This window comes from Ptychodera flava, chromosome 20 (assembly GCF_041260155.1).
Source record: "Ptychodera flava strain L36383 chromosome 20, AS_Pfla_20210202, whole genome shotgun sequence".
Taxonomy (NCBI): domain Eukaryota; kingdom Metazoa; phylum Hemichordata; class Enteropneusta; family Ptychoderidae; genus Ptychodera; species Ptychodera flava.
This window is the reverse complement of record NC_091947.1, coordinates 30,727,801-30,743,094: the sequence shown is the minus strand read 5'-3', so window position 1 is coordinate 30,743,094 and position 15,294 is coordinate 30,727,801. Positions and strand designations below refer to the sequence as shown.

At 38.4% G+C, this 15,294-nt stretch overlaps 1 protein-coding gene across 1 annotated transcript in view; it reads left to right on the top strand.

The window, feature by feature from the left end:
• Positions 1 to 243: 243 nt before the first annotated feature.
• Positions 244 to 15,294, top strand: part of LOC139119561 (platelet-derived growth factor receptor beta-like) — a 44,609-nt gene continuing 29,558 nt past the window's right edge. Inside the window, exons 1-5 of the mRNA XM_070683404.1 lie at positions 244 to 283; positions 1,833 to 2,043; positions 2,201 to 2,315; positions 4,465 to 4,518; positions 6,401 to 6,555. Of these exons, the coding sequence (XP_070539505.1) occupies positions 6,427 to 6,555 (129 nt within the window). The 5' untranslated portion in view covers positions 244 to 283; positions 1,833 to 2,043; positions 2,201 to 2,315; positions 4,465 to 4,518; positions 6,401 to 6,426. The remainder of the gene's footprint in view (positions 284 to 1,832; positions 2,044 to 2,200; positions 2,316 to 4,464; positions 4,519 to 6,400; positions 6,556 to 15,294) is intronic.

The window sequence follows — 15,294 nt, the reverse complement described above, 5'->3', positions numbered from 1 at the left end:
GAACGGCAGACATTAAAACTGCACCAGTGTACATTAAACGAAGGATTCTAGACGTGAATGCAAATTGCAATATTCGACCTCGTCCTTCCTACGATTTGGAAACTCAACACCTCAACAGCCTGTGTGCATTGATTTATACACATTTGCCGACTGCAAAATACACATAGTTTTACCGAAAACAGTAAGTGGATATTCTAGAGAATGGAATGCGTATTAAATTTTTTGTCTTTTGTTCCGTCCGCAGATTGTTTTACCGTTCACCATTACAACTACAATATATGCGGTAAGTCTCATTTCAGACCATTTAAGACCTTCTGCGTTTCATTTCTCGCAATGAATTCACCCTCTTTCAAAAATAATTTCGAAAAACCATGAAAATTCTCTTTTATACAAGCTAAACATTTTGTATCGTCTCGGAATTTACAGCTGTGATAGCGTTACAATACCTTCTAGTTTTTGAAGCCTAACATGGCTTACTGTACACTCATGGTAATTCAATAGAATAGGAAATGTAGTCTTGTTTATTTTATCGTTGTTTGTTTGTTTGTTTATCTTTTGTTTTTGTTTGTTTGTTTGTTTCGAATACTTTCATATAAGTGCTTTCAGGGCAAAAGTTTTGGAAGGGTGAGGAGGAAATAGATATCGAACAGTTTTGCTTGACGAAGGAGAATTCTATATATCTATTCATGAGGGCGAGTTGTGAAGATACAGAATCTGATGTGTATTAGATCATATTTGATGAAAACTCTCACCATCTTTACAAAACTATTTAAAAACCTGCGGTGATGGATCAGACAAGGATTGCATGTGCAAACAATGAATTCATTGAAAGTTCGCAGTGTTGTTGATATGAACCTGCCAGTGACAGATGGTTGATGTTGTATGGTTTTATGTACCGTTCTTTCACGCACAAACGCCACAAAGAGCTTTATAGATAACTTTCGATTTTACGAGTCGCAAGCCAAGTAGACGGAACAGAATCTCTGGGAGTCCATGGCACTCGTAACTGCCGCAGAAAGTGACGCCATTGAATCGTGACTCACGGCATGCACCTGGTGTTCTCTCTGACAAGGCATGGCCCGTAAACTCGATATGACAAGTGACATCCGTTGCTCTGAGGTCCGGACGTCATGGGCAGAAAGAATGAATATGCTACCAAAATGAGCTCGGTATCACGCTAAAAAAAGCAACTCACACGAATCACGAAGCAAAGTCCCTAAAGCCACTTCATCGTCGTACATGTCCGGTTTTCCAAGAACTCGTTTTCTTCGCTCAGTGTCTATCCTTAGATAGATTCATCAGACTTGTCGATTTTTTTTCGTTTCACTCGAAAATGGGTACAATGTTTTTAGTGAATTTTGGAAACAGTAAATTTAAAGATATAAAAAACAAAGGCTCGTTTTGATAATTTATTTGCTCTTAGAAAGATGCAGCCAGGTATGATTTTCTGGAATGAAAGGTCGTTTGTTCCTTTTAATGTCAATGAATTGATATTATTAGCATTCATTTATGTTATTACTTTTGGTAAATAGTGGCCGTTTTCATTAATATTAAACCCTCTCAAGGTTTCTACAATTTGCTGTTTTCCGTTCTATCGTTATTGTGACTTTCTTAAAATTCGAAACTGATCGACAACTTGTAACCCGTTACGTATATGGTAAGAATGTCCCATTTCGTTTGAATGACAGGCAAGAAAATTTCCATCGGCTTAACCCTGGATGGCATAATTGCCTCAGCGTTTCCTGTGCTAGACAACTGGAAATGCTAAACTTCAGTCAGCTGACATTTCAAAAGAATTTAGAGAAATAACTGTCGATATTTTATTTTTTCAGCTCCCTTGCCTCCAGGAAATCCAAACTGGGTTAACGAAACTTACCATGGAAATGGCAGCGTTGATGTTTGGTTGTCATGGGAACCACCATTTCATTCATCAAATACCAACCCTATAAAATGGTATAAGGTCAGCTGGTCGAAGGCCGTCCTGATTGAAAAAACCTACCCCACGAGATAGTCGCACACAGAGGCAACACCACAGTTCCGGGTGTAAGTTATAACACCATTGTCGATTACATTCAATCTGTTCTGCATGAAACATCACTGTGTTAAAAGGCACCAACCCTTGGTCGGCTGCACTATAACAATTGCATGTACAGGTGATTTTCTTTCTGACAATGACCCCTTAATCATGTTTTATTTCCAGAATCGCACTTCTGTAGTATTGCGGCTTCACGTTGACTCGCGATACAACGTCGCCGTGCGGGCAGTGTCCAGAGGAGGAGAGAGCAACCCTAATATAACCAGAATACACACATTCGGTAGGTTATATAAATACCGTAATACATCACTTTTAACATGTCATGCACAACCTTTTAGAAAACGTGTATAGCATTACCCCTTACCGGGACACACCAACCAAATTGAATATTGTCGTTGATGGCCCTGTCACACCTTGACGATTTAGTCAGCGTACTCAAATTACGTATGAAAAATTTGGCGAATACGCTGGGCGTACGTCGAACACGTTATGGGTAAGTTTTAGGTAGGTTATGCGCTTGTTGACACACGTTCACACACGTTACTTGTTACTCATAAGTCGAAATGCGTCAATACAATTGTCTGGCGTACCCAAAACGTATTTTTAACCTATGAGTACCTTATGAATACGCTATGTGTACGCCCAAAATTGAAAAATACATCAGCCAGCGTTTTAGAGAAATTTTGATACGCGGCATATACTGGCTAAATCGTCACGGTGTGACAGGGCCCTTACGGCAATACCGAGTTGATCTGCTGCTTCATTTCCTTTCAAACAATATATCAGCCTTTTTATTCATATCGGCAAATCTATAGGCAAAGATCGTGCTACAAACATTTAGAGTTAGGATCCCGCAGACGGTGATCAAGAGCTCATATTGCTGCTTGGGGATTTTACTTGTATTATAGTATTTGTTAATCGCGCAGCAAGTGTTTTTATGTGCAATTGCCATGTGTACTTTTATCAAACAAACAATAAAACCGGTGGTATGCAGACCTACACCAACGGCGTAGATTGGTAAATTTACTTACTGATCAAACGATTGAGCGACATAATAGGACACTGATTTCGTTGAAGGGTCGGTGGCTGTAACTTTTGATACTTTCCCTCCATTTTTAATGTTCTTGTTCTACTACCCAGATCATGTTGAAATGTCAACTATTTAGCTTGCCAAATTAGCGGTTATACCAGATTCTGTAAAATGCACCGTTAATGTTCACATTTGAATTCTAGTCCGACCAGAATTCAATACAGTCTACGCATGTGCCGGTTGAGTTGACGAGCTAAATGCTGTGTATTTCAACATCCTTTGGACGTAGAACTGTCGTTGAAATGAAAAGCAAAAGTACCGAAAAAATCATCCAAAGTAACTACTACTGGTCCTTTAAGATCTACCCATGCATACTCGTACTATAACTACCATTAAACGGTCTGGCAATTGCATATAACCACATCGTCTTGTGCCTTCCAACTTAAATTACAAATATTTATGTACGATGTTACACACTACACATGTTCTTCTGCCTTGCGAAAAACGATACGAATTAGTCGAGCGATAAATTGAAAATTCCAGAAACTCCGCACAAAGTATCAGATATGTTTATAAAACATCCTGCACAAGTTCATGTCTATCAGTTATTGTCATTGGTTGAACCAGGGCTCTGTGTGTTGCTGGCTGTCGCATCTGTTGTACTATCATGAAAGGTAACGCCCTGAGGCTAAGTAGCGCTGTTTACAGGATATTGCACTGTTTGACTTATCAGTAGCGCGGAAAGGCACAAGGACAAATGAAAGACCATTTAATCTCTTAAATGGGAGTTTGTGTGTCTTGCAATATGCCCCCACGACCTGTCGGCAGATGGCAATCATAATCCCGTACGCCTCAAAGAGCCGTCAAATGACGTGCCATGCACCCAAAATGATAGGCTTTCTCCGAGGGTAAAATTAATTGACTAAACTGATAATAATTTAAATTTAATAACCTACCACGATCTTCTAAAACGAGTTCAATAACCTGGTCGACACCATCTTCGCCTTGCCAATGTCTCTTGTCCGGGCAGCTGGATGCTCCCGAGTTAGTGGGAAGTAACGGAACCGTGCGAACGGACGATGAGTGGACACGGAAATCGCCTATACTCAGGGACAAATCTTGCCGCCCAGCATGAAAAGTGAAAGTATATGAAAAAGATTGTGCAATTCACTTTTTGCCCATATAGATACTGTAGAGATACGATTATTATTAAAATGTTGTTATTATTATAGTTTTTATTGTTTTTGTTATTGTTGTTACTACTGTTGTAGTTTTTGTTTTTGTTGTTGTCGTCCTCATCTTCGGTCTGGACCAATTTATTCAAGTTTTTATTTTTGCGAATTTCCTTTAAAAGTCCCATCAATCCATATTCAACGATATTTTGTTTCCTCTCTTGCAGGTATAGCACGTCCTACGAATTTATCAATCCTACTGCAAGACCTCGTCACAGAAGGTAATACGTCTTCAGTTAATCCGATATTTCAAGTGCCAAACGGACACACATATTTATATGAAATTTCTTTAATATATTCATTGAAACATGAAAATTTCACGTGTGCACATCTGTTCAAACTATAAAGGCGGAATATCCGACTAACTTTTGCTATTTTTTCAGTATCTTTGTTCAGGAAACAGGTATATCTTCATCTACCTCTTCTCACTGAAATATGTTGAATGAAATGGTATTATCCTTACAACCACAAACCATTGTGTACAATTCGTAATATTATCGTCGACAAATGGATTTAGTCTAGATTGGAATTCAGCTGTATTCAATAAGATTGGATGTGGCACACCAACATATTGTGTTGACGAGTTGAATCATAGTCAAGTCCACAAGGTGGTTTGAGTAGAGCAAGAGAGTGTATTTCAGAGACACAATAGAAGTAATGAAAAGTGCATTGAATTTGAAGGAAAAAGTTCGCCGGGGGAGAGGGGTGGGTGACTTTAAAGAAAAACCATTTTGATTTGCTTTCCTTCCGCCATTTATAAATATTGAAATGGTGCTTGAACGTCGGTGCTTGATTAAATTCAACTCTGTGCTGATGCATATCAGTTGTGCATTTAGGGAGAAAACGTTGAGTCTGGAGTCTGGAGTCTTGTGAAAGATGTTGCGATGGAATGACAACTAGGCATGGCTGCAATTAACAAATCGATTTCAAAGACGGTTTTGCTCTGACGCATTCTCGCGTCCCATGTTGGTTTAATCGGTACGAGAAAACAGCCCCACTGGGGTCAGGTCCTTTCTTAGCTAGTTCGTTTACTGTGCAATTCAATATCGTCGAGCCAACGCGATTATTGTATGGAATACTATATTGTGTGTAATGAGTCTGCGTGCGTGTTTGCGTTAATGCTCGCAACCTGTGAAAGGGTATTGCTCGAAAGTGTCACCTTGCACAGGGTCGTTATATGTCCTACTTTTTAATGGAGGCTGTTGCTCAGTTGCTGTCTGAGCTCTAGCTTCCTTTTCGCCTAGGTGATCTAGAATCATGTATCGCCGGTTCGAATCGTGAAATATTTTATTAGCTTATAAAACTTTAACCCTTTTTCTGCCAAATCCATATTTCACCATCAGGTCAAGATGGTTAAAATTAATAAAATACAACATATTTCATATGATGTATTTTAACATAATGGTGTACATGTGAAGGCTGTTGAAACATAACTGTAAAGTTGATTTTTTTTTGGACAAAAGATGCTATAACATACCAAGCCAAGTGGGTGAAAATACGTCATGTTTTGGCTCAATACCGCTTTTTACTGACTTGGTTGATGGGGAAGTGATACTGTCTGGCAGGAAAAGGGTTAAAAAGAGTGTTAAGGTCGTGATATTCCGTTGCAAAACTCTAAGGGGTGGCACGTGGCCCAATCAACTTCTAGTGGGATTGTATGATTGACTTAACGGCAGATATTGTTATCTGCGTCTTGTCAGAATATTTCCTATACCTGGAAAAGCCAGGGGATTTCTTCAACATCTCGCCAAAAGTTTGTCTTCGCTTTCTCGTTCTCATTTTTTTCGCCTGCGACTGTTTTTGAAATGTCTTTATCATGAGCCATTTTCTGACAAAGTCTTCCAAGCCCCAGACACGATCATCTTACTCTAACCTGACCATGCGATTTTCAGAATGACTTGATGCTGCAATTATAAGAACTCAAGCTTACCCAGAGATAAATTTTTCACAGTAGATTGCCGTAGAGTTCTCTCTCAGTTCCTTCGGTTTGAAACAGCAAACTGTACATTTGCACTGGATTTTTGCTTTTCCATTTTTATGTTGATGTATTTGACAAATACACCGACAATGATGATGATGCTTGTGATTATTTCTGTTTACCAGTGCCGATCACAGTTTCGAAGCATTCCATGAGAAATATGATAGCTGCCTTCGTGTCGGCTCCTTTGGTCGTTTGTGTTGTGCTCGGATTTGCATACGTCGCTACGGTGAAGATTAAAGTCCGTCGGCAGTATACAACGCACGATGATGACGCAGAGGTAAAGATTTCATTCTGTCATCACATCTTCATTTTTTAAACAGAAGTAAACTTATAACTTTCGACAAATATTTCCATAATTGTCACGTTTTTCAAGTTTATTTTATTGGTACACTGGACTTTTCACCTTCCTATAACACAGCCTGCGTTATTAATGAAATTCGTTGACCGAATCACGGTCTCTGAGGACCACGGGACATGAAGAGCTGCATGTCAAGCAGAATACTGAATATTTCACCATGTTTTACAGAATGCAGCAAGAAACTACACGCGGAACAACAATACTAAAACGTTACAGTCGGGACTTTAAAGACTTGCCTAACTTAGTATGCGCCTTTCAAGTGAAAGACTTTAATAAGCTTTTACTCAAATTTTCTCTAATGAAACTTTCAACCATTTCCTTACCGATTCAAGAATAAAAATCAGGGGTCACCGTGCAAAGTTTTGTACTCAGAGAAATATACTTCCTGACATTTACAAATATTTGCTATGCAAAATGGCCGCTGTTTCTGTGTTAACTCCATGGGGAAATAACATTTTCAATTTTCGAGATTTCCCAGGATTTCAAAATGAGCTCCACTAAATGGTAGATCAGAAAAGAATCGTAAAAAGTATATGTCTCCGAGGCGCATACTGCCTGAACGGTTGTCAAATGGCAAAAAGTTCACTCATTACAGGGCCCTGAGTTTTCTATATTTACCTAAGGGAATTCAGCAAACTTCTAGATGTTTCGGAGAAAAAAGTCTACCTCTTTATCTAATCTTTCAATTGACATGTCCATTTCTCCCAAGGGTGTCATTACCTCAAGAAGGCATATTTTCTTTCCATATTCCAAGGGAAAGTGAATTGAAGCTGTCAACTCCCGAGGTGACTGAAGACACTGTGTGTTAGTTGACACAGACAGAGGGGCTGTCATTTGCTAGGGGTGAAATGGACAAAACACACAGTTTCCCCATAATAAAAACACTAGCTATGAATGTTACATTTCGTTTTCACAGTAATATACATCACCGGCAATCCATTGTACGGGGTTGACGCAGCCGTAGGCGTCTCAGCACCTTCTAACGACAAACCTTCATAGTATATTACTGTATTGTCACAATTGCGAAGCAGACAATGGACAAGATAAACCACACGCAATACTACTGTTCACTTCACTCCGCCAAATAACAATAAGAGAGATATTCGCACATTTATCTCCATATAAGTGACATTAATAAAAGCAGCATACACAAGATCGCAAATACGTAATCGTGTCACTGGTACATGTACAATTCTCTCCGCCGTTCAACGCAAATACCTTTATTTAGAAGTGAGTACAACTAAACTCAGCTGCCATTCAGTGCCATGAATGTCTACACACGATTTTGTCATCATCATACTGACTCAGGCGATTGGTACATGGTAGCACGCTTAGGTTCAATGAGCGATATTTAACGTGACCTTTCGGAGACAAAGAATCTTCTCGGCATCTGATGAAGGAAAATGCCAGTCACCGAAAGTTACTGATGAAAGTTGATCTTCGTATGCTACCAATCCGCTCGTGAAGATCAAAACAGCTGAGCTCTAAGCTATGGTCTTCTTGCAGGAAGTCCAGCTGAAACTTGTGGTTCACATTCCGACTACTCTCCTATACACTTTGGCGTATGAACCTTTGAAAGTCTACAAAATGTTGTTGCAATTAATTCGCGTGCTTTTCTACAGGATTAGAACTAGCAGTCTTTTGTATCTACTCACCGAGCTCAGAAGCCGGCGATCAAAACCTCTCAACTACATCAAATCTCGTTAAATAATCTAGTTCAGTTGTCGGATTTTGACAGTGAATCCCTACCACTCAGCAAGAATTCAATGAAGCACGCATACAGATACACCACACAGTCTCAAGAAAAGCAATGCATAAATCACTAAATGTCGATGAAAATGAGTTTGTGCCTCGGGGATAGATTTTCGGATTCTCGTGTTTTCACAACGCGTTTCTGATATATCACACATGTGTTGACTTATTTGGAAGCTCTTGTAGTAAATGTAATTTCACCATTTTAATTTTGTGAAACTCTAAAAATGTGTTTTCCCCATGGAGTTAGCGCAGGGATGGCGGTCATATTCATTTTCAAATATCGGTAAATTTAAGAAATCTCGCAGTCTTCTGTATCTACTCTCCTACTCACCTTCCCTGAACCAAAAATCCACACGATGGCCCTAATTTTTATTCTTGATTCAGAAAGAAAATTGCGGTTGCAAGTTTCCCTGGGGAAAGTTTGAGCAAAAGTTGAATTCGTTCACTTTCGAGGCGCATACTACCAAATGGCGAAAGTGTATCATATTTAAATACTAAAAGTTTCAATTATTTTGCAGCACGTTCAAATTTCGCACATTACATGCTTGGATTCACAGACAATCGTATAGACGCTGTGCTTTTCCTTGCAGTAGCCCTAGCCCCTTCACCTTTCAGAACAGCACGCTCATGTTCTCATCGCCATTGTGAAAGCATCTCCGCTAGCCAAGCGGCGTCCATTCAGCTGGCAGGGACCCTCCCTCAAAGCAGCTTGGCTAGGGAGACTGTGTCTCGCCGTGCGAATCGCTCGATGTTATGACATGCACTTTAAGAAGCTCTTCAAACTTTTGAAAAAGTCATGCATTTCTTGTGGCGTATTCTTAGCTTCCCCTTTCTGATTCATCTATGTCTTTACAAGTGAATGGTTTCAAGCCGATGAGTCTTCTATCATGACATTCCAACAGCCATATCTTAAGAACTGACATTTTGGAGAGAAAGAATTGTATTGAGATACAATAATCACAGTCGACGGGGTACGAGAGTCTGATAAAATGACACTTTATAGTTGACATTATTACTAGTTAGCCCTCTCTCTCTCTCTCTCTCTCTCTCTCTCTCTCTCTCTCTCTCTCTCTCTCAAAAATCATGTCAAATACAGACCGAAGTTGGATTTTTATGTACGCATGTGCGTCTATTAATGCGTTTATTATCTCGATGTCAAACATAAGAACGAGCCAAGAACTTATAATCAAAATTTCTTAATACCCGTTTCTTAATGACCTCCTAGAGGTTAAGACTAAATTGAATTTTTCTATGTCGATAATACCATGTCATTTCCAATTTCCTTCTTGTAATGAATTTAAGAAGTTCCAATACCCCTGGAATCGCATGAACACGCTAGTCGCGTCTGCATTCCTCTGACACGAATCTGAATACCAAGCAGTGTACGCGGCGTTATAGATATACGGCAGGGCCTTTTTATCTGCCATGCAATAAACAATAAAGTAGACTATTGCATATATATCTTTAAACTGCAGCTACTACATAGGTGTAAATTAAAAGCCTTATCACTACCTGCCAATCCAGTGATTGATGTTTCTGTTTCTGAGAGAACCGTAACTCACCGGTGAGATAACTCGTTTGACGCTCTAATATGGACACTCCATGTACGGCTGTCTATGATTCGCACATATGTCGGTATGAAAGTAGTCTATGATGATCTTACGATAACCAACTCTTGGCGGCGGAAAGGAGAAGGTACAGTAGACTTGTCTGTACCATGGGGTAAATACTTGTAGGATGTTTTCATTAAAAAGAAAGAAACATGCGCAATTTTGGGATTTTACAGAACCACATCATTTACTGTCAACTCTTAAACTTTTCACAAATTAAGAATCTTCTGTGACTATTAAATATTAAGAAGAAAAAGCCACGATTTTCATTTGTAATTGAATGTTATCAGGGTGAAAATGATAGCCTAGCCTTACATACGTGTACTAAACGACATGGACGAAAAGTCCAATCTCAGACCTAAACTTCTGTATGTTACTAAAATCAGACCTGAAAGAGTCTAACTTGGCGATTGGTACAAGTCACGTTCTGTATATTCTGACTTTTATTTATTTTTTTTTTATTTGGCTTTATTTAATGAGGGTAGCCTCGTAAACTCTAGAGAGAGTTTATCTCCCCCAGGGCCCTCGACATTACAACAAATATATACAAAACCACAAAAACAATTTTCAAGAATGAAAATACAAATAACCACATATAACAACTGCCACATTTAACAGGAAAAGCAAAAAAAAATTAAAATTCTGCCCAATATTGTTTTAAAAAATTTCTTTTAAAAGAGACAAGTGTCTCAGAAGATTTGACTTCTGTTTTCAACTTATTCCATTCCATAGCTCCCTGTACTGACCATGTGTTTTTTAAAAACATTCATTTGGCTCTAGGATATCAAGCTTATTTTGGGAGCTAGCTCTGGTCACACGGCTATGACACTGACTGACATATTGGAACATTTCCGTCATATACAATGGGGCTATACCTTTCAAGGATTTAAAAACTAAACACATATTTTTGTATAAAATTCTATCAGGTAAAGGCATAATATGTAATGATCTAAAAAGTCCATTGGTCGGATAATTATACTTAGTGCCCATCATAACACGCACAGCGCGTTTCTGTAATTTGAATAACTTGTTTATATTTGCACTAGTTCCCCATGCACTACAACAATAGTCCAAATGGGGAAGTATATATGCATTATAATATGTTCGTCTAGTACTTAATGACTCTGTGATCTTCATCTGTCATTGAGTCACAAAAAGAGCGCAGAGCACAGCTCCAAGTGGCAGGCGTAACTTCCACCTCCATGGACCTTATTGTCCAACTTCTTCGGCAAAGTTACCGATCAGTCCTTTGAAGCGAGCGACAACCAGAAGCAAAAGCTGACCTTTTCCTGTACAATGATTCTTTTTCTTTGACGTCACATTGTGTAATGATATCTATAGTAGAATGTAAGCCTGGGTATAGTTTAGTGGAACATTACTGATGAAATCATGTAATCCTACCAGTTTGTTCACGAAGTCTTGTAGAAATTGAATCGATGTGGGGATAATCTGTCCAAGGTTGCACAGTTGCCGTTGGCGACTGTCGATAATAAAAGTAGAAAATGGATTGATCTGAAACCAGTTCGCAAGACTACGTGGGTGAACACGGAATCATCATAACAACTTTGTATGACTTTTAAATGAAAAGGTTACAAATTGGCAACGATTTCAGTGATCGGACTAAATTTTAAAACTTGCCCTCGACGATAATGGAGCGAGATCGGAACATTTGAAATAGGCAGAACGAACAAGCAACCGTTGGCTCGTTTCACAAAGCACATTAATAAGGCATAAACGTTTGGGTGGTCGGCTATGAATGTTTCGCGGCTATTATGTCAGTGTAGATACAGCAATACCAAGATTAGGTTACAGGAAACGAAAAATTCTCTCTTGGGATCAATTTTCACTCTATGTGACAATTTTTCCATGATTTCCGGCTAATACTGAATCAGAGGCAGTTTCTGTAACAAACCCTACTGGCTGTACCTATCAATGTACCACTTTCCATTATTTTAATCATGTTCGTAAATACAGTATCTCGATCTCCTGCGAAAATTGTTCCAAAATGGCTTGTGCACAACTTGCTTGTACGTGTGTCATGTGCATTATTATTGTTGACAACTGGATATCACTCTGGACTAATATAAATTTCTTTGCAATTATAAACAATGAGTACTATCTGCAGGACAAATATCTTGTATTGAGTACACAGAAGGAAAAAGAATAAATTGTACTTTTTTCTAGACCTTCAAAAAATAAAATTATGGTCAAAATTTACAGCCAACATCCCTAGCGATATATCGTTAGTAAGTTCGCAACTTGCCTTCAGTCGAAAGTGATATAAGGTGTTAAATTGGTCCTCTGGGACTCTATGTTTTCCGAACACGGATACTGCATTATTGAATATCATGGCAAGCAATGACATACATTGTAGCTTGCGATACTGTACTTCTGTCGAACACAAATGTAGCACACACATACTACGGACTTCATCGTGAATCGTCATAAGACATTGACTCAAATATTTCTCAAAGATTAAAACTTCCCAGAATATATATACATTGCAGGGATTTCTTTCCCGGATTTTGACAGGGAATACTCCCTTATAAGGAAGGATTCCTCATTCAGGAAACGTTTATATCATTTCAGTTTAGTTGCATCGTAAAGTTCGATAATTTTGAACACCTCTTCGCTTCTGCGAAAAGTAAATGCACAATAATCTGTGGTTAGAAGTTTCCATGTAAGATATTCATGTTTGTCTCGGCTGATTCTGTTTCACCGGGAAGGTAATTTACATTTTTGTCTGACAAGGGTGTGATAAGGAGTCAGTTGTCAAATGTAGTACTCACTGGTGAGACATTTCGATATAATTTAATGAGCTCGCAAAATGATAGCATCGAAGGTTTTATGTCATGCAACTACAAGTGGGCCAAGTGAAATATTTTGGAGCCAATTAAAATTAAGCATGCCGCCGTCAAAAGTATAGATAAGCTGTTTTTTGCATGACTGAAATCAAATATTTGCATTATCAAATGATGACAATATTCTTGTTTTACGTCGGGAACTTTACAAATTGAATTGACTGACTGACTGACTGACATTCAATCTGCATTTATTCAATGACAGTTTTATAGCATTAGAGCAGCGTTATCTTCATGAGTCGGTGAAAGTGGGCAGAATAATTCCGACTACAGTCAGCAGACACAAAAGATGGATAGCCGGAGTTCAAAGTATACAACGTGAGTTTGGCATAACGAGTAAAGTCTATAAACAATTATAGCAACATCTTATCTTTATTGCTAAAACCCGACGTTTCGGCTGTACACAGACAGCCTAGAGTGTTTAAAGTTCAGTGCAGCAACACTCTGCTCTTGATAAAGAATGTCTGTGTACAGCTGAAAAGTCGGGTTTTAGCGGTAAAGATAAACTGTTGTTATCATTTCTTCTGGCTTTTACACGTTCTGCCAAACCCATAAAACTCGGTTTATTTTCAAACCCAGCTGTTGATATTCGACCAAACAATTATGCAGGGAAAGAACAGAATCAAGGAAAAAACGAGGAGTTTTCAGCGGGACTTTCATCTACCTTTCATGATCGTTTAGATTCTTTTGAGCCGAAGTACCCTGAAGGTTTGATATGGTACACAGTTGTTTGTAGGGATTCCACCGTAAGCAAGGTCTTGGAATACTGTTATTCTCAGAACAGAAGTTTCCAACGCGTGTGCATTCTCTATTTCAGTCTACGAGAGTCTCAATTATTTAAGTTTTGACCTTTGAACACTAAATTCCATCCATACATTTGTAAAAAAGGCGTGTCAGTAATGATTATTCATAGAATGTTAGCAGCACAGTACAATATTGTGTCGCACTTGCATAGGCATGGCCACAGCGTGAAAATCTGTGATCTTTGAATACAAATACAGGTAACCAAATTCCTTTAAGGGTCAACTTTGGACCGCTATAGTTCCTACACACGTTATATCTGTTATACCCCAGGCTATCTCAAACAAGCAAGCCTGTCTTTTTTAGCGTCGAATCCAAATTAGTATCATTTACAAAGTTGTTATCAATATAAACAAAGTCATCGTAGTGATCAGTAAATTGGAACTTTATCTTTAACTTTCATAAGCAACGTCAGCATATTATCGGGTAGAGCAGATAAGCTCCTTTATATATCCAAACTGTAGATTTTGTCGAAGATATCAATGTAATTCTAACCGATAAACATGACTGTAGTACGCACATTAATCATATTGTTTCTCAGCCTTTGACATTATTTGGTTTCATAAAGCTCATCCGAAACATTTAACTTGGTGTCCGAGCCTCTATAAACCTCTACATCCATTCGTTAAAAGCCATTCTGAATAGTGTCCATCCATTTTAACTTGGTAAGCAACCCTTCATAAACCTTTACATATATTTGTTAAAAGCCACTGTGAATAATGTCCACCAACTTTAACTTGGTATCCAACCCTTTATAAACCTTTACGCCTATTCGTTAAAAGCCACAGTGAATAATGTCTACCTATCGTATCTTCTTCGTCAAGGTCTTGCTGTTCGCAAACTAAAATTGATCACCACCACCGGTGTCCTACTCAAGGGAGATAGAGATAGGATTATGTTGCATATTTCTTCTATCGGCGCTCTAGAGTAGGCGGAAAGCTTTAGATATGATCTACTTCCTTTAAATATCTTCCTTTGTATTCCTTTTTTCAGCATACGGATGTTCTTACGCAAGTTAATTGAAATATTCTTGCTCCTACAGTGCGCCGCAGTGCTCTTTTGAGATTCGCCTCCCCACGTACAATATCTTGAAAGACTCAATGATGTCTCACAGTTGAGACGTTTTTCAATTACAATAATGAATAACCTCCTTTTAAACAAATTTCGTTACTTTTGGTTATTTAACTCATTGTTGTGATCTTTTTTAGTGTTTTCCTTTCATGCATTGTTTGTGTATGTATGTATGTATGTATGTATGTATGTATGTATGTATGTATGTATGTATGTATGTATGTATGTATGTATGTATGTATGTATGTATGTATGTATGTATGTATGTATGTAGGTATGTATGTAGGTATGTATCAATCTATGTATGTAGGTATGTATCTATGTAGCAATGTATGTATCTATGTATGTATCTATGTATCGATGTATGTATCGATGTCGGTGAGTGTATTGATGTATCTAGAAGACATATTATGTGCGTGTCATATTTTCAATATCCTTAAACTTTCCTGCTTTATTTCGACTATCTTGTTGTATTAAGTCCACATGTTGCAGGATATGACAAATTACACACGATTTATCTGCTGCCTATATGAATGAATGTCTCTCAATCCTTGAATGTT